Raw genomic sequence first — 22,098 nt, 5'->3', positions numbered from 1 at the left:
CGGGCTAACTTACTCCAGTCTTATCTGTGATTAGCAGCCCAGATGTATAGAGTGTGCCATCAGCTTGCACCAGAGTGTGCCATCAGCTTGCACCAGAGTGTGCCATCGGTATTGACCGTCATCAGAGATGGGCGTTAATCACCTTGATGGGGTTAATCACCTTGATGGTTTTTCTACACGGTTCCTACACTGCACCTTCCTCCACTGTTGGGATGTGGACGGTTACTATAGTGCGCATTATGCTGGTTTCCAGACAGATGGCAGTCCACGAACGGCGGTGGTTACTGGCCTGGAGGACAGTTAAGTATGATGGCCGGATAGGTGTTTTTGGGGCTTCGAACATTTTCCGCAGGTTTAATGGGAAAGGGATGCTTGTTTGCAAGTGGAAAGGCCGTAAAGGATACTTTTAATACAAACGTATTGACATAGGAGTATCCGATTTTGGGACTATTATTTGAAATGGATTGGGACACTCTATATGGGATTCTTCATGTGTAGTGATGGGCGAATTTATTTGCCAGGCGCGAATTTGCGCCATTCGCCACCGGCGAATAAATTCGTAAAACGGGTGCGAAAATTCGCTGGTAAAAATTCCATAAAAAAAACAGACACCGGCGTCATAAACAGACGCCGGCGTCAAAAACGAGAGACCGGCGCCATTTCGCAAATTCGCCCATCACTATTTATGTGATTTTTTTTATGCAATCTTTTTACATTTTATATATTGTTTATTTTTTAAGATTTTTTTGATGCACTATTTGGACATTATTAATTGAATTCATGGGTTCAATGATTAATTTATATATTCACTATATTTTTGGACGCAATATACCTGTATATACATTTTTTGGGGTATACTAATTTGTAGTAATAGCCAAATACGAGGGGTTGTTAGTGGAGGCAGACACAGGTGGGTATGGATACTACAGTATTGGATTAATGGTTGGAGGGTAATAGATACTTCTGATACACTGATGAATTTCCAGGGTAGATTTGGGTTTTTTGATATAAATTTAAATGACTAGCACCTGGGGTTTTTGTAGGTTAACACATTACCATGGATAAAATAGTTGTTTAAACAATGTGTGAACCTCGCAGTGACACTGATGTAGTGGGATCCACTTGTAACACTGCCCTAACATTCTCAAGAACCTATTAACTAGTTTCACATAGTACACTGTTGCTAGTTTAGGAAGCTCATAGCAACAAGATGCTTTATATTTATACAAATCTAACATTACATATTTCTGCCCTCTATCAGCACAGACACCAACAGAGCAGTATAGGATATGAAATGGTTAATCCAGTGAAAAAAAGGGGAGATTGATATTTATTGTTTGATACTGAATTGTTTCTCAATACGCGACACATTTGTAACATTAAAAACAATATGCAGCATGCTTAGATGCATTGAGTAATATAAGGCTACATTGTGTCTTGTTTTTAACTAGGGGTTTGGTAACTTGTTTTTAACTTGCTGTTTATTTTTGAACATATGCTATGCCTTGCTGATATATGGTGAACAAATGTGTTAATTGTTTAATTGAATTTGTCTGTGACAATGATTATATGAGTTTTGTTATAGCTGATGTTTCCTGCCAGTGAGTGAATATAGGGCATGACTGTGAATCATTTGGCACTTTGAGAAAGGCGTTGTGGAGGCCGAAACGTCAGTCCTGTGTAACTAATAAATTATTTATTTTTCTTTATAAGACCTGTGAGTGCAGATCTTTCTACAGTTGTTGGAGATATTTTGTTGTTTCTGCACCCAGGCAAATGAATTCAAGAGTGCTGGCAACCTTTGGATATATACACACACATGTATAAGAAGAGCAGGTATGGGCCACACATCCTAAATTTAGTAGAGACCTGGGTGCTCATGTGTAAATAATCAATAGAAAAAATGTAGGGATGGCCCTCACAGGATTTATTCACAAAAGGCAATGAGGATGAAAAAAAGTCCCAAACAGGAACCTTTATCAAGGAAACACAGTGCATTGAAAAAAAACTCACCATATATAGCCAAAGAGAGGCTAAGTGATCACAGACCCTACCCACATTCATGACATCATAGTGTCCAAAACACACCGTGGAAATAGAGTGTAATAAAACAGCCATCATCGGACCCCTGGATGTAAATGCCCTTATTTAGGCCAACTCTGGCACCAACAAACAAGTGATCCCAGCTTTGGGGTCATGAGTTGGCATGTGCAGCGGGTATCACCTTCGCATATACTGTACACCTTACAGACTAGGACAATATACATAGACTTCACCCAAAGCAGCAGGGCTGGTTATCGACCTATAAACCAATATCATGAATGCATAATCATAACACAAACTGCCATATATGGTATTGTGGCTGTTGGTCCCAGTGTTGCCTTCTCCTAAGGTCTACCATAAAACTGGAATCATGCCGAAGTAGCCCCATAAGGCCAAAAAAGGCAAAGGCAGGGTCATAAGGTCATTTAAGTGAGTATGTTTGCCATTTGTCCCAGCCCACATATCTGTATCATGGATAACCTAACGTGCCCCCCGTCACGCGACAGAGTGCCTAGTCCGACTGACGACTTTCAGGACCGGCTTACGTGTGTCCCAAACCAGTGAGGCATAAAAACATTGGTGTGGGTCAAGAAACGGAAAGGTAAGTGGGTGTGTGTATATATATATATATATATATATATATATATATATATATATATATTATATTATATATACATACACACACACACCTTTAATGCATAGTATTCAGTGACTTTACTGTATCACTAGCTACAGTACGTTGTTGTTGGGATGTTATATGCTAGATGTGAGTGGCTGCTTTTTTTTTTTTTCATTTATTTTGGTAACTGCTCTTAAGTTGTTTTGTGTGTGTTTAATGCTGTTTTGAGCACAGGCATTGCACTGGGTAATTAAATGGAGCATCCTTACCATCTTTATGGCCAAGAAACTGTATGTTCACTGGGCCATGTACAAAGCTGTTAGGAATAAAAAGGGCTGTTGGGAGCATAAAGACATTTCAAGGAGAAGTTTAAAATGCTTCACTGCAAGTCCAGTAAAATAATAGAATTTTGTTTGCTTTCTCAATCAAGATTTCATATGGTGGTAGAATGTAAAGTGCTGTTAGAACTACACCAGACTAACTTTCAAACAATTTATTTTAAGCTGTTGCTAAAAAGGACCTTTAGGAATAGATAAGACTATTAACTGTAAAAAGCTAGTAAAATATCTATAACTATCCTTCTTTTAAAATTATCTGGTAACATGTTTTTGATATTATTGGCCTGCTTTTTATAAGGCATAAATGTTAGAACATATTAATGTTCCTATAATTATGAAGTTTATTTAATCTAAATGAATGTATATAACTAAACACTTTGTTTTTATTACCTTCCAAGTCTTAAATACTTTTTTTTTTTGACAGTGAAAATAATTTTAACATTTTAGGGGCACATTTATTAAGGTTCCAGATGTGTTTTTCGGATATAAATAAAAAAACCTCAAATTTATTCGAGATTTATTATACCATGACCACAGAAATAGCTTGAATCCGAAAAAACATCATCAAAAACCTTTCAAGGTCATGTGGCAATCAATTAGCGGTCCCTCGAACCAATTGAAGATGTTAATAGCCTGCATGATGTTTTGTTTTTTTTGGTGGGTTTCGCTCAAAACTCAATTCAAGCAATTTTTTTTTTGGTGAAAACGCAATCAATACGAGTTTTCAGGTTGTTACCCCCGAACTGGCTGATTCGAGTTTTTTCTATCTAATTTTTTTTTTAATAAGAAACTATTTGCGTTATGACTAAAGGGTTTGTTCATAAAATTAATCTGAGAACAATATATTGTGTCAGTTAATGGCATGCTAGGATAATTTAAGCCGAATAAGAAAAATCAGTGTGCTAATATGATGACATTTTGAAGAAATGCATTCAGTATTTCTGTCAACCAGATTTTTGTGCAAAAAGAAGTGACAGAACAAGTTTTGCGATCGATAATGACAAATTTGAACCTAAAAACATACTTATATTTATTTCAGTGTCCAATAATATTGTGAAGTGCCCTTTCATACAGGCTAAGAATATGAATGTTGCTTAAGTTGTCATGACAACAAATATGTTTTTATGCACTATAACAATTGAAAATGCGTGCTATTGAAAAGATGATGTGAGTCTAGATGAAAAATTGCAGAAACAATGAAAATGCTGAATTCAGTTGTTTGTTCAATTATTTTTCTCTCTTGCTGATTAAAGTTTTTGGTTTTAGCAATTAAAAGTTTTAATTACTCTTAATAGCCATAAAACGCAATGACTACTAGTGGTAGTAAGGATTATGCAATCTTGCAGGAAAAGTTACGATACCATCAATAGGCGGAACATTTCACTAGATTAAATATCAGTAAATTAGCTTGGCAATTATCAGAAACATAAAAGCCTAAATTAAAATTGCACTGATTGTAGTGAAATCTTGAGAAAAGCAGTGTGATCATATCAACTTTAGCACCTCTTTTTGTGACTCTATATTTTGGTGGGGAATAGTAGATATATCCATTTTATGTGCTATGCCATTTAATAAAAATACAGAATTTGTCTGATACTTATCAGTGGCCTACAGATTCAACTAAGGTTATTGGCTCCAATAATCAAGGAGAAGCGACTACACGACTGTTATTATCAATATTTTCTCTATGCTACAGGGCTACATGTGTTATCTTTTTTTGTGGGTCAAGAATTCATTAGCTGAAGAAAGATGCTTTCATACAAAACATCTTAAAGAAGAAGGAAAGGTTAAAATTAAGTAAGCCTTATCAAAAAGGTCCACCTAAATATAGGTGGACTGAGACCTCTGTCAAAAGAAACACTGCATTTCTTTCATTCTATTGTGTACACATGGGCCTCTGTATCAGACTTCCTGCCTTCAGCTTAAACCTCCTTGCCCCAGGCATGAGTATGCTCAGTTTGCTCATCTCCCCCCTCCTACTCTGAGCCCAGAGCTATGAGTGAGCATAGAGAGACTCAGGCAGGAAGTGATGTCACACCAAGCTAATACTGCAGTTGCTATCCTAAACAATCAGAGAGCTTCTAGAGCGTTTTACTCGGGTATGGTAAAACATTCTACAGAATAAATATAGCATTCTAGCTTCCACTATTGCAGCTAATCTATTGGCAATAGAATGCCTCCATAGCTTTCCTTCTCTTTAAAGCAAGAACATATCGGATTTATTGCATTAATTTGGCAACTGGTGTCTCCAAAAACACTCTCATAGTAGATTATGAAACCGATTCATGTAATTTATTTATTGAGGTACATTGAGGTTTTGCATTACAGTTGTGCTGCCTTTATCAGCTGTGACATTGTTACTTTGCCTGTCTATATTTTAGGCTTTAATTCCAAGCCTCCTTAGCAGGGCAGATCTACATAGTTACATGGTTAATTTTGGTTGAGAAAAGATAATAGCCCGGCACATTCAGCCTCTCCTAAAGCCATCTATTGATACATTTACATACAGTGCCTGTAGTAAACTAAAGTATGTATTTTTAGGTCCTCATAGTCTTGAACATTAAGCTAGTCCAATAAGGCATCCAAGGCATTGTTAAAGGCATTTCTAGAAGCTGCTATTGCAACATTCCACCGTACTCACCATGAAGAACAAATTTTTCTGCTACAAATTAAAGTTAATTTTCTCAAGTTGGCCTTTGGTTCTTTGATATTTTCTATGTTAATAAACATCCCCCTTAATCTGTCTTAAATATCCTCTAATGTACAGTGAATACAACCCCAACTTTAGTCTTTCCTCATTGTCTAATTCTTCCAGTCAATTGACTAGCATATCTTGCATGTCTCTGCAAACGTTTTAACTCATTAAAGGGGAACTAAAGTCTAAAATAGAATAATGCTAGAGATGCTGTATTTTGTATACTAAACATAAACTTGCTGCACCATAAGCCTAATTAAACAAATGATTTATCTTTACAAAGTTGGCTGCAGGGTGCTGTCCTCTTGTAACTTTCTTAAACATATTTGCAAGACCAAGACTACGCACATGCTCATTGTGGTCTATGCTGCAGTTGGGAGGTTAAGCTTAGGGATCGTCATAAATTATAAAAACAGCACAAGTCAAATAATACCTTACCTTCCATAGAAGCTGATACAGCAAGACTGATTAATAAACAGAATCTGCAGACTTCACTGGGTCTGTGGATACAAATCTCTACACAGTTGTCAGCCGTTCTACAGGAAAACAAACAAAGCTGCTCGAGGTCAGGGAAGTAAGGTGGGGGCTCCCCCCCTGCCATTTGAAAGTATGATCGTTTTCCTGCAGAACAGTTAGGGACCGTCTGAAGTTTCCTATGTGCAGCTGTCACAGCAAGTAAAACGAAGGGGGATTGCACTGCATACAGTTAGGTTTATTCTAAAAACGGTACACATTTTTTTTATTAAAGTATATTGTATTAAAGTATATTGGAGATAGATTTCTTTTTCATTAAAGAAAGTAAAAATTAGATTTAAATTTTTGCCCCCTTTAAGGAATTGGGCCCACAATTGCACTGCATATTCAAGGTAAGGCCCTAACAGGGATGTATAAAGAGGCAAAATGGTGTGGTCATCCCTCAAGCTAATGCTTTAACAATGCTTTATTCACTTTATAAGCCAGTGACTGACACTATAGTTAATTACCCACAAAAGTCCCCTATTCCTTCCCAATCATGGAGGCCTCCAACACAGTACCATTTGGTGTATGTCTAGCATTTATGGTGTTTCTACCAAAGTGTATAACCCTGCATTTATCAACATTGAACCTCATTTCCCAATTTGCTGCCCATTTCTCCAGTTTAGTCAAATCTCTGGATGGAACTATGTTTTGTGTAGCCACCCAAGAATCTCCTACCTTATTGATGTGTGTGATCTCTTTCATTCTGCATTTGTGTGCTGGCTGAAAATTAAAATTCAACAGTTCCAGTTTAATGTATTAAAAAACTAGGCCTAATTGAAGTATGATATTCTGTGTATATGCATACCTCAAATTGCAATATGGTCAAACATGTATTGTACTTGTTAGTAAAAAAGTAAAAGGTATACAACAAGGGGATGATGGGTTTCCTAAGCTACAGAAAGACCTGTGTTCATGTCCATTTAATTTGTGACCTCACTACCCAATTGATGCAAGTTTGCATCCATAGTCAAGCATCATTAGAACTAATGGTATTCTATCCAAATTCTTTTTCATTATTAATCATTGTGTAATTCACACCACAATTCACACCTCTTCCATCTGTGTGTGTTTCCTAGTTTGTTCCTTGGGTATAAGGGAGAAACACCACCGTATCTTGTTATATACTCTTATGTCATTTTCATTAACTTTGAATTATTTACAAATAATAACAAAATTGCTTGAGCTGTGTTCATGGGTTTCTATGGATCTTATGCACTGTTATCTCTAATGTGAGATTTCATTGTGCATTTTTATTTTTAAATTATTATCGTGAGCATTTAAAAATTCACTGCAAAATGGTTTGTTTAAACCGTGTTGATTATGTAATTATTGTATTATGCTATACAGGTATGGGACCTGTTCTCCAGAATGCTTTGGGACCTGGGGTTTTATGGATAACTGATCTTTCTGTAATTTGGATCTTCATACCTTAAGTCCACTAGAAAATAATGTAAACATTAACCCTAATAGGCTGGTTTTGCTTCAAGGATTAATTAATCTTAGTTTGGATCAAGTACAAGGTACTGTTTTATTATTACAGAGAAAAGGGGGATTATTTGGATAAAATGCTGTTTATGGGAGATGGCCTCTCCGTAATTCGGAGCTTTCTGGATAACGGAGTCTGGATAATGGATTCAATACCTGTATTCCTTCTGTTATACTTCTCTGTATGTATATAGTTGTGACATAAAATGTTATATAAACCAGATAACCTGTTGACTATATCTGGATCTTGATAAAAATCTTTTACTTATTTTTGTGGTGAGTATTTTAGGTTATGTTCAGATGCAATGCTCAAAGTGTGTGTCAGAACAATTGATGGGAAACTTAAAATAGCAGCCGCATTTCTTTCAGTTTTGTTTCATTCAGTACCCAGATATGCAGTTTTCCCCACTTACATTTAGCCAGTGAAGCAGGACCAGAGAATTAATTTCGAAATACTTTAATGTATGACTGCTACAGCATTCATTTGTTGTTCTTTGAAGGTAGAACATATTTCTACACATTTCTTTTACAACATAATAGATCATCAAAGGCATATTAAATAAAAATGAGCAGTATTGGTTCTGTTTCAGCTTGTTTATATAGTTAACGTAGAAATTATGTACCAGCCCAAGGCAATACAACCCTTTTTCAGTAAAGATCTGTGAATCCAAATGACCACAGTAGCTCCCTGTCTTGTATGCTGGTTCACAGCACATACTCTGTCATACCTGTGGTTAGAGACCGACACACAATATACTGCATTTATAAAATATAAAAGTTATGGTACAAGGCTGAATAGGAAGTAATTCAAATGCTTACTTCACAGCACCTCAGAATTCCACCCAATTTGAGCCAGAATGTAATAATCAGCCATGTATGTCAAAAACTGGGATTGCGAAAACTGCCCAGCTTGTATCCTTGCACACCATTATATGCCCTCTTATTTAACGACTTAAATATTGCAAGTCTTCCCAAACAGGCTGAATTAATGGCTGAAGTATAGTACTGAATAAAATGTATTTATGTTTCAAGGTATATAGACGGTGGATCACAATTTAGTTGCCAAAGGAATTACATATTATGGTATTTGGCTCTCCGGTCTTAGGAAACACACGTGCTTTGCGTTTTTAATTTTTCATGTGGTGTAAAAAGGGGTTCAACTGAAGTCCAAAGCAGATCTAGGTTTGAGAAATAATCCAAAATCTTTTTTTTTTTCTTGTTTGTGATTACAGTGTTCTTGCAGCAATGACATGGTTAAAATCTCTATGGATATATTTGTCAAGATGTTTCAGAAAAGTAGATATCCGCTATGGAAACAAGGGAAGGATATCTGCACAATTGATCATACAAAACCAACAACTGGACCAACACCAGAAGAAATAGCTTGGCATATGAAGCGAAGTCGTAGGAAGAAAGAGGCTGTCAAAAGGTCTGACCCTGTTTTTAGTCAACATTAGTGTTTTGTTATATATAATATTTATAAAACTTCTTGGTTCCTCTGAAGTTAACCTCAGCTGGGATGAAAACATAATGTTTTACTGCATTCATTTTAAAGCATAAGCTAAATTTGAAACATAATAATAGCCACTAATAATTGTTAAACTTTATATATTTTTTTTCTACTCCCTTTTGGCCACTTCTTTTTAGCGTCTTTCATTTGGCTTGTCTGAAATCCTGAATTTAAATTTCAGTTGAACTGCTTTAATAACCTAACCTTTACTAAAACTTTGAAACACAATTGCAACTAACCCACTTCTTATGAGCTTTTACTTGCTGCCCCTCTCCCTTTTCACATAGTTTCCCTCCATATGTAATAAAAGGCACAAAGTTTGCCCAAGTGCAGTACCCATAGCAACCAATTAATCTTGGCTTTTAAACAGGTGGCCAGTAAATGCTTCCTGCTGATTGGTTGCTGTAGGTGATTAGGACTGTTGCAGACTTACACATTTTATTACATAATGCCTTTAGACACTCAAAGACCACCACAGAGCTCATTTTTTATTTGGTGCAAAGTAGAAAAAAAAAGACAAATCATAGTGTATTTTTGCTCACACTATACCTTGTGATGTGATGGTAAAAGATTACTTCTTTTGAGTGTAATTGAATTTCATTATTTGATTTTCAGTATCATCTCTACGTTGGTAAGCACCAATGCAAAACCACCTATGCAAAACCACCTGTTCCTCAACCTCTTTTTTTTAACTTAAATAACCAGCTTCCTTTCTGCCCTACCCTCTCATCGTTCATGCATACAAACCAATTTGGTAATGCTTCTCCAGCATGACAACATCATTCACAAACAGAAGGTGGGTTTGCACATATAACAGATATGTGAAATAGTATAGGCTTTACCTCAGCATGTACTCCATGAGGGTCCTCTGATGTCTTATGTAATGCTGTTCTAAACCGTTTCCTCTCTTACCTGCTTTTTTTGTTTAATATTAATACACTGAATATTTATGAATTAGTTTGCATGTATACAAATATGCTAAGTAAAGGTTTTGAAAATTTTAAAGTGTGATCCTTGCTGTAAGGCTTATTTACTTGGGTCTCTATGTGTTTATAAGGATAAAGGGTTGCTCCCCTTCCAACACACTGTCAGTTCACCTGAGGTCTTAATTTCTGGTAAACAAACTGAACTGGAATAATGTTTAACATATATTAAAACATAGTCTTTCAGTTGTTCCAGTGTATTTTGCTTCCTCTGGGTAGCACCCCATTAAAATGAATTGTTCAGTATAAAAATAAAAACTGGGTAAATAGATAGGCTGTGCAAAATAAAAAATGTTTCTAATATAGTTAGTTAGCCAAAAATGTAATCTATAAAGGCTTGAGTGACTGGATGTCTAACATAAAAGAATGCTACTGCTTTGCAGCTCTATGGTTTCCACTGATTGGTAACCAGGCAGTAACCAATCAGTGACTTGAGGGGCGGGGCACATTGGTCATAACTGTTTGCTTTTGAATCTGAGCTGCATGCTAAGGATCAGTTGCAAACTCACTGAACAGTTCTGTCCCATCTGGAATCCCTTCAAGTTGCTGACTAACTCAGAGTTAGAGAGCTGCAAAGCAGAAAGTAGTGTTCTGTTCTCCAGACTTTTATAGATTACTTTTTTTGGCTAACTATATTACAAACATAATTTATTTTGCATAGCCTATGTATTTACCCAGTTCTTATTTTTACACTGAACTGTTCTTTTAAGAAACCACTGAAATAGTTATAGACTTTCTACTGGCAGTTACTAGAAGGTTAAAGTTAAAACTACATTTTGTTTAAAGTTCTGGAATTTCTGCTCAGATCTGCAGTAGAGATCAAATCATAAAATCTGATACCTTTGAACTGCATTCATACATCAATGCATGAATATTATGCTACCTTATATCACTGCATTCTGTGTCCATGCACGGGTATATTATTCTCATTGCTTGCATATTTCTGCCTTTGCCATTATCTGAGAATCAATTAACACAATTGTTTCAAACTTCTTTAGAGGCTTTAGTGAATATCTTGAATATATGCAAATTGTTTCAAACTTCTGTAGAGCCTTTAGTGAATATCTTGAATGCTTTTTTCCTTTTAAGCATGAATGTCAAATTGTGAAGCATTTGTAATTTACCATTATTTAAAATGAACCTCCATCCTTAAGAACTTAACAGAGGTCATTTAATGTAACGTTCGAAAACTTGTCGAACTTTGAGGCTTACAAAGTAGAAAAATCAGTGTCTAATCTGTGACATAATAAATTTTACACACTATCAGCATCACGAAAATGACAGTTTTGTGCTAGTTTATTAAGGTGAAAGGCATTTATATTGGAAGACATTTTATCTTATCCTAGCCAGGCATTCTAATCTGACAACAGTATCTTCCATTACAGCCTTCAGCATACTAGATCTCGTTCTAAGAAGCTTAAGACTGCAGAGAACAAGAAAGCTGTGGTACCAGGGGCAGAAATCATAGCTAGTGAAGCTACAGATGACTTCAAGGTCAATAACCAACCTACAGTAACAGTGGAGCTAGAAGAGAAAGAAAAACCTACTGGGTGTACTATGAATATTAAAGCAAAGAATGTGAATCAAAGTGGATCGAATACTATCCTGGCTTCAGGTAAGCAAGAGTTTGAATAAATGCTTTTGTTGGATCATATACTAGAATGTTCAACTAAAAGAGCCTTGTGATATTTTGTTTTATATGTGTATGTGCAAAAAATGTTCTGCACTCATGGGTCATTGGCAAACAAATCGCAACTATTTACAGGTATGAGACATGTTATCTAGAATGCTTGGAACCTGCATTTTTCCAGATAACGGATCTTTCTGTAATTTGGATCATCATATTTTAAGTCTACTAGAAAATCATTTAAATATTACCTAAACCTAATAGTCTGGTTTGCTTCCAATAAGGATTAATTCTATCTTAGGATCAAGTCCAAGGTACTGTTTTATTATTACAGAGAAATTTGAATTATTTGGATAAAATGAAGTCTATGGGAGAGCTTACTGGATTCCAGATAATGGATCCCATACTGTATTTAATCATATTCACAAGTCCAAGTCCTCTTCCCTTCTCTGCTTCTGCTTTTTACCTCTGCCTCCAATTCTTTTGTACCCTATAACCCGGAGATGAAGACTTTTGTGTTAAAGAGGAATCTGCAGGATAATAAAAGTCCACAGACACCATAACATCACTGGGTGTATATTGGGTGCTTAAGGTTTCACTAGAAGCCACATTTCCACTCAAAAAACACTCGGTTAAGGAGGTTACAATTAGAGCAATTGCTAAAGTGGTACAGCAGAACACTGACACAGCATGATCATAGTATAGCACTAATAGAGGTCTTACAGCACATATCCTGTACCAGAGGAAGATACTAAGTTTTGGAATAAACAACCAAAGGTTGACTCTGCAATATCAGACTTTCCTAAACATACTGTCATAACAACAGAAAACACTGCCATTAGGCTTCTGATGGACAGATGGATTGGACAAATCTGCAGCTTTTGGTGTCAAGAGATAACAGATCCTCCTCCTTATGACCAAGCAGTTGCCAGGCAAGCAGATCTTTCCCCAATATATCCACTTTAACTTGCACAGGCCCTTGGACCAAATGATCACAATGATTCCAAAAGAAAGCCGTCAGATTGTAGAATCCGTCTGGGATTTGACATGTTGAGGTTGTCAGGCAGGCCCATTGGCGGTCCAGGCAGATCAAAAATGAGGGATGGTCAAAGAATATTGTTTGCTTACTTTCATGGTTAATTGTGCAGGCACAAGCAGCATGTCACAGTCTGTTCATATGTATGTGCTAATAATCACAAAATATTTTTTTTTGTATTGTGGACAAGATCTACATAATTTACTGTGCAAGTAAAATTGATAGCAGACAGTGTATACAAGTAGGCTATATTTTCCCTTTTAAGAAATAAAAGTATTTGAAAGAGACAAAGCGTAGTGCTTTGGTGGGTAAGCAGACCTCTCATAATTCTTCGGCTTTTACTATTTGACCAAAACCTAAGCAAGCAAATGACAGTATCTTAAATGGAAGCTCACAATAATACCTTACAATTCTCTTTCAACACAAAAACACAAAATCATTCCTTCTTGGAGCTGTAAAACACGGTAATAGCTACTGTATCTCAGATTTTATAAAAAAGAAATAGTCAAATCCACAGAAAATACAGTCAAACTAATGCTTGTATTTAGTTGTCCTTAATGGGTAGTACACAAATATTCCCAGAAGTTCTACTTTAATATATTGTATAGTAGAATTGTGATACTCTTGTCACACATGCAGTCTTTCCTAGTCACACAAGAAGTGTGGTGTTTATACAAATGGCTTTCCTACTATAGGGGTAATATGTGGTGTTTACAGAAATGGCCTGTAGATGTCACTGTGCCCAGACTTATACTGTGCATACTTCCTGACAGCTTAAAAGTGAAAGTTACTGTTGTGTAATGGCTGCAGGAGAGCCTGCTAATAAAGCACTGTTATACTGTCCTCATCATCGGCTACACAAAACATAACAAATTGACGACGAGATGGCTCTTCTACCTCTGCAGCAGCCTGTGCCTTTTCTTCAAAACCCTGGTGAGCCTACCATACCTTTTACTGTTTGGATCCCTATGTTTGAAAATTACATTATTGCTGCTGACCAAGGGGAGATTTCCGCTGCTAGAAAGTGTGCTTTACTTATTCACTGCCTGGGAGCGGAGGGACAGTGTATATTCTATACATTACCATTACCTGATAATACTTATGAAACTGCTCTTACTGCTATAAAGAACTTTTTTGTGCCAAGAGTAAATGTGGTTGCTGAAAGATATAAAATCCGCCAACGTGGACAACGTAATGGCGAATCCACAGAACAATTTGTAGCAGCTTTGAGAGAGCTGGTTGTTACCTGTGAGTTTGGGACTCTAACAGATACAATGCTAAGAGACCAAATAGTGGAAAAAACAAACACACCTCACATTAGAGAGAGACTGCTCCTAGAGCAGGATTTAACCCTTGCAAAGGCTTACAGTTGCTAGCCAAATTTGAACAGCAGTGGCAGAGACTAAAACTCTCAGTCAGGAAACTGCTGGGAATGTACAGATTGTGAATTCAGCACTGTGGCCTAATAATGCACAGTCACAGGCAAAATACAGTGCTAAGGAAAGGGATTCACCTACACTGCAAAACCATACAGCAAATACAAATACAAAATACTGCTTTCACTGTAGTTCAACACAACACACTGCAAATCATGTTACATGTCCTGCAAAAGCTAAGATCTATTTCTGCTAAAGATGTTCATGAGGCACTACTACAAATGTTACACTATTAAGTGTGGATAAAGCTGGTACATTTATTCCAGACAAGTTATATGCACAGTCAGTGTCAGTACTGCTTCTGCTGACAAGGTTCACTCCATTAACCCGATTCTTGATACAGGTTCAGCTGTTTCTACACTACCAAAGGATATTTTCTTGAAATACTTTGCAAAAGATCTGCTTGTTGCACCTGCCTTGAAACTTTCAGTTACTTAAAGGATCCAATCCCTGTGCTTGGTTGCTTGCCAGTGACTGTACAATTTGAATCAAATACTGCAAAATGTGACTTTTATATTGTGAATAAGGGTACTGCTATACTTGGAAGGGATCTCTTTGCTGCAATAAAACTTACAATTGGTTGATTGTCTCATTACTACAGCACCAGTGCCTGCCACACAGCCAGTGTCTAAAATTTTACCACAAAGCAACACTTCACTGGGTTGTGCAAAGAACTTTGTACACAAAGTTAAGTTGAGACCAGCTGTAGAATCAGTACCATTTCCTGATTCAGCATGGGAAAAACTTGCTAATGATATTGTCTGTCCTTTTGCAGATGCTCCTATAGACTGCAGATTTGCTATAACCTTGATAGAGTATTACAGTAAATGGCCTGACATTGCATATGTTTCTCCAAAGGAGTTAATATCAGACAACGGACCACAGTTTGTCTCATATGAGTTTGAATCCTTTCTGAGAGAGAGGAATATTGTGCATAGGAAATCTTCAGTGTATTACCCACAAGCAAATGGAGAAATCGAGCGATTCAACAGAAGTCTGAAAGAAGCACTACCGACGGCAAATCTTACTGGGAAATCATGGAAAGTATTTACAACAGAGTTCCTACATAACTACAGAGCAACGCGCCATGCAACAACCCAATCATCTCCAGCTGAATTATTACATGGCAGATGCGCACTAAGTTACATGTTGCAGACATCAAACTTAAACAAAATACTGTGCCTACAAAATACATAGTAACATAGTAAGTAAGGTTGAAAAAAAGACACATGTCCATCAAGTTCAACCTTTTAGTTTTTTTTTTTAATCTGCCTAACTGCTAAACATTGTGAAATCATCTACTGCTACCAATGATACCAAGCCAAATGCAAGGCTTATACTTCAGAAAATGTGGTGCAAGAGAAGTACACTTTCAGCCTGGATCTTTAGTCAGAATTAAGAAACCATGAATACTGAAACAAGAACAATCTAAATTTACCACACCACTTGAAGTGAGACGCCAGCGAGGACCATACACATATGAACTGTCTGATGGACGCATATGGAATGCAAGTTGTTTTGCTCCTGTTAGATATGACTTTGGATAAGCTCCATTCGATGAAGTACATTTTCCTACTCCTGATGTCAACTGCAATTGGCCTGAAGAAAGTGAACGTATAAGGCGTACTGAGAGAATCAGAAAACTACCTGCATGGACCCAGGACTATGTGATGTGAATGTAAATTATTGCTTTAAGATGCATTGTTGTTGTTTATTACATTTGCCCAAATGCTTTCCTACTATAGGGGTAATATGTGGTGTTTATAGAAATGGCTTGTAGATGTCACTGTGCCCAGACTTATACTGTGCATACTTCCTGACAGCTTAAAAGTTAAAGTTACTGTTGTGTAATGGTTGCATGAGAGCCTGCTAATAAAGCACTGTTATACTCTCCTCATCCTCGGCTACCCAAAACATAACAAGTCTTTCCTAGAAACTGGAACATATTTGAGTTAAATGTCACATTTCTGTTAAACACAAAAACAACAACAAAATACAAAGCACTTTACTTACCATATAATTATACTGTCCAGTCCAAAATACTGTTGGTTGTGAAGCTGTGCTGCAAGCTGCATCTTTTTGATGTGTATTAATAATCATTTTTGTGGTCAACAGGTTCTGAATCCAGTCTTCAAGATCAGGTAGTAAATCAAGAACAAAATGGTGACGGTAACCTCAATTTGGCTTCTTTGGGTTCAGAGGAATCGTCTGGCACTTTTGATGATCTGAAAATGCAAGAGGACAGACATAAAGAGGAGAAGACTGAAAATGCATTATATCAGAATTCAGAAAACTATCATCCCTCGGTGCTTGAGAGTACAGAGAAAGACGACACAATTAGCAATTCCAGTGAAGAAGAATCCAGTGACCTTGATATTGCTGAAAATGGCCTTGAACCTGGAGAAGTTCCTAATATGATTAATGATGAGAAACAGGCCTCTGAAATCTCCAGTCAGTGTGTAAGAACTAATCATTTTTGTTTTATTTATTTTCATTCCTGTTGAGCAGCTGTTAGTAGATCTATAAGAGTATAAGCCTAACCTCATTAATGTTTTAGAGATGATATTATACTTGCTCATTTACTGAAACGGACAGAGCATTAATCATTATAAAGCAAGATAGATTTGATTGTACGGCTCTGACAGCCAGTCTGCTGTACTTGTAAAAATTAAACACTATCAGCATTAATCATTGGGTTACGGTGAGCATCATCTATGACAAGCTTGCTATCACATGCATATATGTACAGCACTCATCATCTCTTCAAATCAATGTAAAAAATATTTGGACATTTTTGTTATGAATCATACTCATGCTTTTTCAGATTTGCTATTGCAGTGCCTGTAAATACTTCACATTTTATATGGATTCAGGTTTTTACCTGAAAAACTTGTAGGATAAGTTATAGTTATATAAATCCTTTGTTTACAATTACTTTTCATGCATCACCGACCACACAAATTAATTCTTAAAACATAATTTTAGAGATAACTCATTTAGAGTTTAGCATTAAGCCTTTACTTTTTTGGGTGACTTGTGTGAAATCTCACAGGACCATGGTTAGTCACTCAAAACTATAAAAGAGCTGTGCTTGTTATCCCCATTGTTTTATCTGGTGGACATTGGGCAATAAGAAGTGACAGGAGCCACATCCCCTTCATTATATTCTGATCTGTTAAGTCTTCCAGTCTCTTTTTATCCTCATGTGATTAATATGAAATCTGAAGCAACCACAGTCAAGTCACTCAAGAAAATCAGTACACTCATGAAATTTATGATACAGAAAGTTTGGGACCTGGGGTTTTTGAGATAAAGGGTCTTTTACTTTTAGGTTGATAAAATCATGCAAGCATATTATAAACCAACAGCACTGTTCTCCATCAACTTATATTTATGGCAGCCTTTATTATGGAGAAAAAGCAAATCAACCCAACATGAATAATTGTTTATTTGAATACAGGTATGGGAGCTGTTATCCAGAATGCTCGGGACCTGGGGTTTTCCGGATAACGGATCTTTCCGTAATTTGCCTTAAATCTACTAGAAATTCATTTATACATTAAATAAACCCAATAGACTGGTTTTACTTCCAATAAGGATTAATTATATCTTAGTTTGGATCAAGTACAAGCTACTGTTTTATTATTACAGAGAAAAAGGAAATCATTTTAAAAAATTTGGATTATTTGGATAACATGGAGTCTATGGGAGACAACCATTCCGTAATTCGGAGCTTTCTGGATATTGGGTTTCCGGATAAGGGATCCTATACCTGTATCAGCAACCTCAAAAATGTATGAGTTGCTGTAGAAGTCAATGGTAACTGTCAAGGAATAAAAATTGTCGATATGATTTCAAACAACTTTTTCTTGATTTTTTAAGCCTCTTTGAATATGTTTTTGCGAGCCACTGTTTTCCTGTGACAAAATGCAACCAAAATTATTCAGATTTTTCTCCTTAAAAATGATAGTGCTCGAGAGTTTTGAAAAAAATTTTTTTGAATATTAAAAAATCACATACTTTGTTTTTGTTTTTTTTTACTCCCAAAATTTATAAATCTGCCTTGTGACTAATGCCACATGACTGCTGATCCCAGACCCTAAAGTGGAATTTGTTTCTTTGTTCGTCTGCACCCGGAACCATTGCATTGGGCCAGGTGGCAGATTTCAGCAACGAAATGCAAACTTTTACGTTTTCATGCCGAATTCTGTGTAAAGGCTGATTCTCGGCCAAGATCAATCCATGTGCCACATTCGATAATCCATGATTAGATAATCCATGTGCCACATTAGGTTGATAAAATCCTATTAAGATATATTCAGGTGCAGTAAATAGATGCACAAAAAAGAAAACCTTGTGCTGCCATTACTTCAATTCTAGCTGATTAGGCTATTGCTGACAGATAAAAGGCATAATTATTATTATTATTATTAACATGTCTTTATATATGTAGTCTGCTTAAATTCCCTCCCCATCTGAAGTCTGTAATAGATAGGGGGGAATATCAGTAGTTCAGGTAGCATGTGATTGTTCCACACCCAATTCACTTTTGAAATTAACAGGGTACGCATGTGTTAGAAAAGAGTGGGAAACTGAAACAGACCACCAAGAGCAGAAGACTTCCGCTGAGCACTCCTCCATGTGGGTCTGCGATTATAGTGCTAAAAGAAGATGCCATAAGTGATGGAGGTAATTCAGTTGTGTTTAGTCCGATGATTATCATATCGGTTTAGTCATATGATTTGTGTAAAAAAGAACAATGCTTCTCTTTGATGCAAAAATTTGGGCATGGCTGAAATCAAAGTGGGAGGGGAAGAACTTGATTTACCTGCAGAGATCTCAACCCATCTGAATACATGGGAGGAAATTGAATACCTATTGTGAGCAGGGCCTGATTTGTCAAAAATTTTAATTCTATTGTTGCTGAATAGAAACAAATCTCACTAACTATGTTACAACATCTTGTGGAAAGCCTTCTCAGAAGAACATAAACTGTTACAGCAGCAAGAGAGTACATGCAGCAATTGGGGTTCCATTATGCTGTTCAAAATAGTATGACTTATAGGCTTTGTTGTGGCAAAGGAAGATTTTTATTGCTCTAAACATGTTTACCTACGCACCTTGTCCCAGGTGAAAACACACTGATACATGGGTAAAGTTTTTAATTTAGTCTACTAAACTCACTCATAAACAATGAAATACAAAATATAGTTAAGGCTAGGAATTTTCACTTTGGGTCCACAGTATGTTTCTAAAGTGTGGCCAGCTCTTTTGTTTAGCATTGACAGTCAGCAGCCTCCTTAATTAATGCCCACTTTTCTTAAAAAAAAATCCAGTTTACTGAATGGCACTTTGAACCATGGAAGAGGCACACAACAAATTAATTTGAATCATACTTATTTGGCCATTATTGGGTGCATTGGGTGCATTTGGTAATTTATCCAAACTAGGTGAGTCACTTCGCATTGTTGGAGCTGTAGTGACACAGGACTGAAGAAAAATGTAGCATTTTACCTTTTGCTTCAGAACACCGCTATTTTTCAACTATAAATGTTATAGTGATAAATTCTGCCAGTGTCATATTTTAAAAATCCATTGTACAGTGTTCTTTTAACATTGTCATACAGTATATGTATTTTGTGCAGTGTATAAAAAAAGTTACAGTGGCTATTTATAATAACACTGTATGCTGCTTTCTTTAATACATCACAGTTAAAATGAGAGAGCTTTAGTGGGTGCCATGAGACAAATTTAAGTCAGAAGTTGTAGGTGTGATGGTAATATTCATTTGTAGCACAATCACCCTGCACAATTACTGGAACATACTATAGTATCTTTAAGCCTAAGAGAAACACTGAGGAGAAATATGCATGCAATTTCATTATCTTCAGCTCAAATTTCAATTCTGTTTATCACAGGGTTTGCAATTAATTTACTCAGTGTGAGTTGTCTGCTCATCCGTCACATAACTGATATAACCATTTTTAGGATGTAATTTATTTGAGGATACCTTACATTTATAATCTCAGCCCAGTAGTTCTGTCTCACATAGCTCAGCTTGCATTTAAATAACTCTCATAGAAAAAAGTTATAGACTGTGATCCATATCATTGTAATCTATGCATGCCTTGAGGGGATGCAGGTAAAAGTGGCTTTCATTCTGTTTTCAATATACAAATACATTTACCAGATGAATATTAATGGCCTAGTTGGCGTTGGAAATAAAATTTGTTCAAGTTTAAAATACAAATAATATTTTTTTAGTGTGTTCTGATAACACAGCTACAATCCTACCCTAATCACAGGTAATAATGTAAAGCCTTCCTTTTGCCTAGTGGCAGTTCTTAATATAGGATTAGCCTCTTCTTAAAATATATTCTTTTAGGCAGGGCTTCAATTTCAATGTGCCATATTTCCATGCTAGAACCATCTGACATCTTGGATGTACACTTTCAGGTGATAACTGTTGCAACTATACTACTTGCATAAGGTCATTCTTCTTAGGCATCATTGATATCCCCCAATCTTAAGTTTATTGCCCTATGTGTTGCATTTTTTTGGGCAAAACTGAGGAAAGTTAATGTGATGATTATAGAGTTAGAAGGAAAGAAATCTGCTGTAGTGTTTCTAGATTTTAATTTCAATTGCCTTAACATCAAATTTCCCCATGTGGCATAATCTAACCACACCAGGATGTCTCCACAGTTGTCAAGAAATATGTGTGCCTGCAACTTTCCCCCTGTGGTCTCTATTAATATTGGCTTTCAGTTGAGTAACCTTGCCATTATTGTTAAACGCTTCTCCTGTCAAACATTTTCAAAATGGAGAAACGCTAAACACATCTTTAGTATTCATTCTGCATCAATATATGTATTTAGTAGCATCAGAGCTTTTGTGGGGAGTACAAAATTCAAAATTGACATAATTATTAGTAAATAGAAAATGCTACATTTAAAGTGACATTTATAAAAATTTTACACTGCTGTATTCAATATGACTCAGGTCTGCTGCAGTTTTATTTCAACTTCTACTTTGAAAATTAGATTCAACTTCTCACAAGGTTCCCAAAAGACTGTATGTGTTTCCATTGCTCTGTTACACCAGATTTCAGAAGATGCCTTCAAAGTCAATCGGATCCAATTTTCTAAGTAGTATCTAAGAACAAACAAAACAACCCTTTGATTTATTTATACTTGTATGAAAAAGGGGAGTTCCTTTGCAAAACATATTTTTTCAGGAGACTAACCATTTTTTGCACACAGTAAATTTTAAAAGATGTATCCTAATTTCCTTTTATTTTGTAGAATTGTCAGAAAGTATGGATAATGATGTTACAGAAACAGAATCATGGGCAAAACCACTTTTTTACCTTTGGCAGACTAAGTCTCAAAGTTTTGCTGCTGAAAAAGCTTACAACCAATCCGTTTCAGGAATGAAGCCGTACTGTGCCATATGCACTCTCTTCTTGCCTTATTACAAGGTAAGCAATAAATATGTAGTAACAGAGATGCCTGGTCTCTTCTTGAATAGGAATACTACAATATGTCTATTTACAACCTCCATTCAAAATACATAATTATACTCTGTTAGGCTTATTTACAAACACCAGACAAATTTGTGCAGTAACTCTCAAAGCAACTTTGTAATGGGCTGACTACAGGTAAAACAAATACCAAATATGAATGTAACAACCAAATGGATTTCAGGTGCTAGATTACCAGATTCAACAGGCACAAATTGATCCTTGAGGACAACTGTGATATTAATTTATTCTAAATAGCACTGGTATATTTAAAATATTTGTAAT

The 22,098-nt window shown here is 36.2% G+C and overlaps 1 protein-coding gene across 2 annotated transcripts in view; it reads left to right on the top strand.

Annotated features, from left to right (window-relative positions):
- The window catches only part of kdm4c.L (lysine (K)-specific demethylase 4C L homeolog), a 121,954-nt gene that overhangs the window by 63,402 nt on the left and 36,454 nt on the right, over positions 1–22,098 (top strand). For both annotated transcript variants that reach the window (XM_018258140.2, XM_018258113.2), the window contains exons 9-13: positions 8,932–9,128; positions 11,578–11,807; positions 16,407–16,750; positions 18,854–18,980; positions 21,596–21,771. In XM_018258140.2, the coding sequence (XP_018113629.1) occupies positions 8,932–9,128; positions 11,578–11,807; positions 16,407–16,750; positions 18,854–18,980; positions 21,596–21,771 (1,074 nt within the window). The remainder of the gene's footprint in view (positions 1–8,931; positions 9,129–11,577; positions 11,808–16,406; positions 16,751–18,853; positions 18,981–21,595; positions 21,772–22,098) is intronic.

This window comes from Xenopus laevis, chromosome 1L (genome assembly GCF_017654675.1).
Source record: "Xenopus laevis strain J_2021 chromosome 1L, Xenopus_laevis_v10.1, whole genome shotgun sequence".
In the NCBI taxonomy this organism is placed as follows: Eukaryota; Metazoa; Chordata; class Amphibia; order Anura; family Pipidae; genus Xenopus; species Xenopus laevis.
The sequence above is the reverse complement of the archived record's forward strand: the minus strand, read 5'-3'. Positions and strand labels throughout refer to the sequence as shown.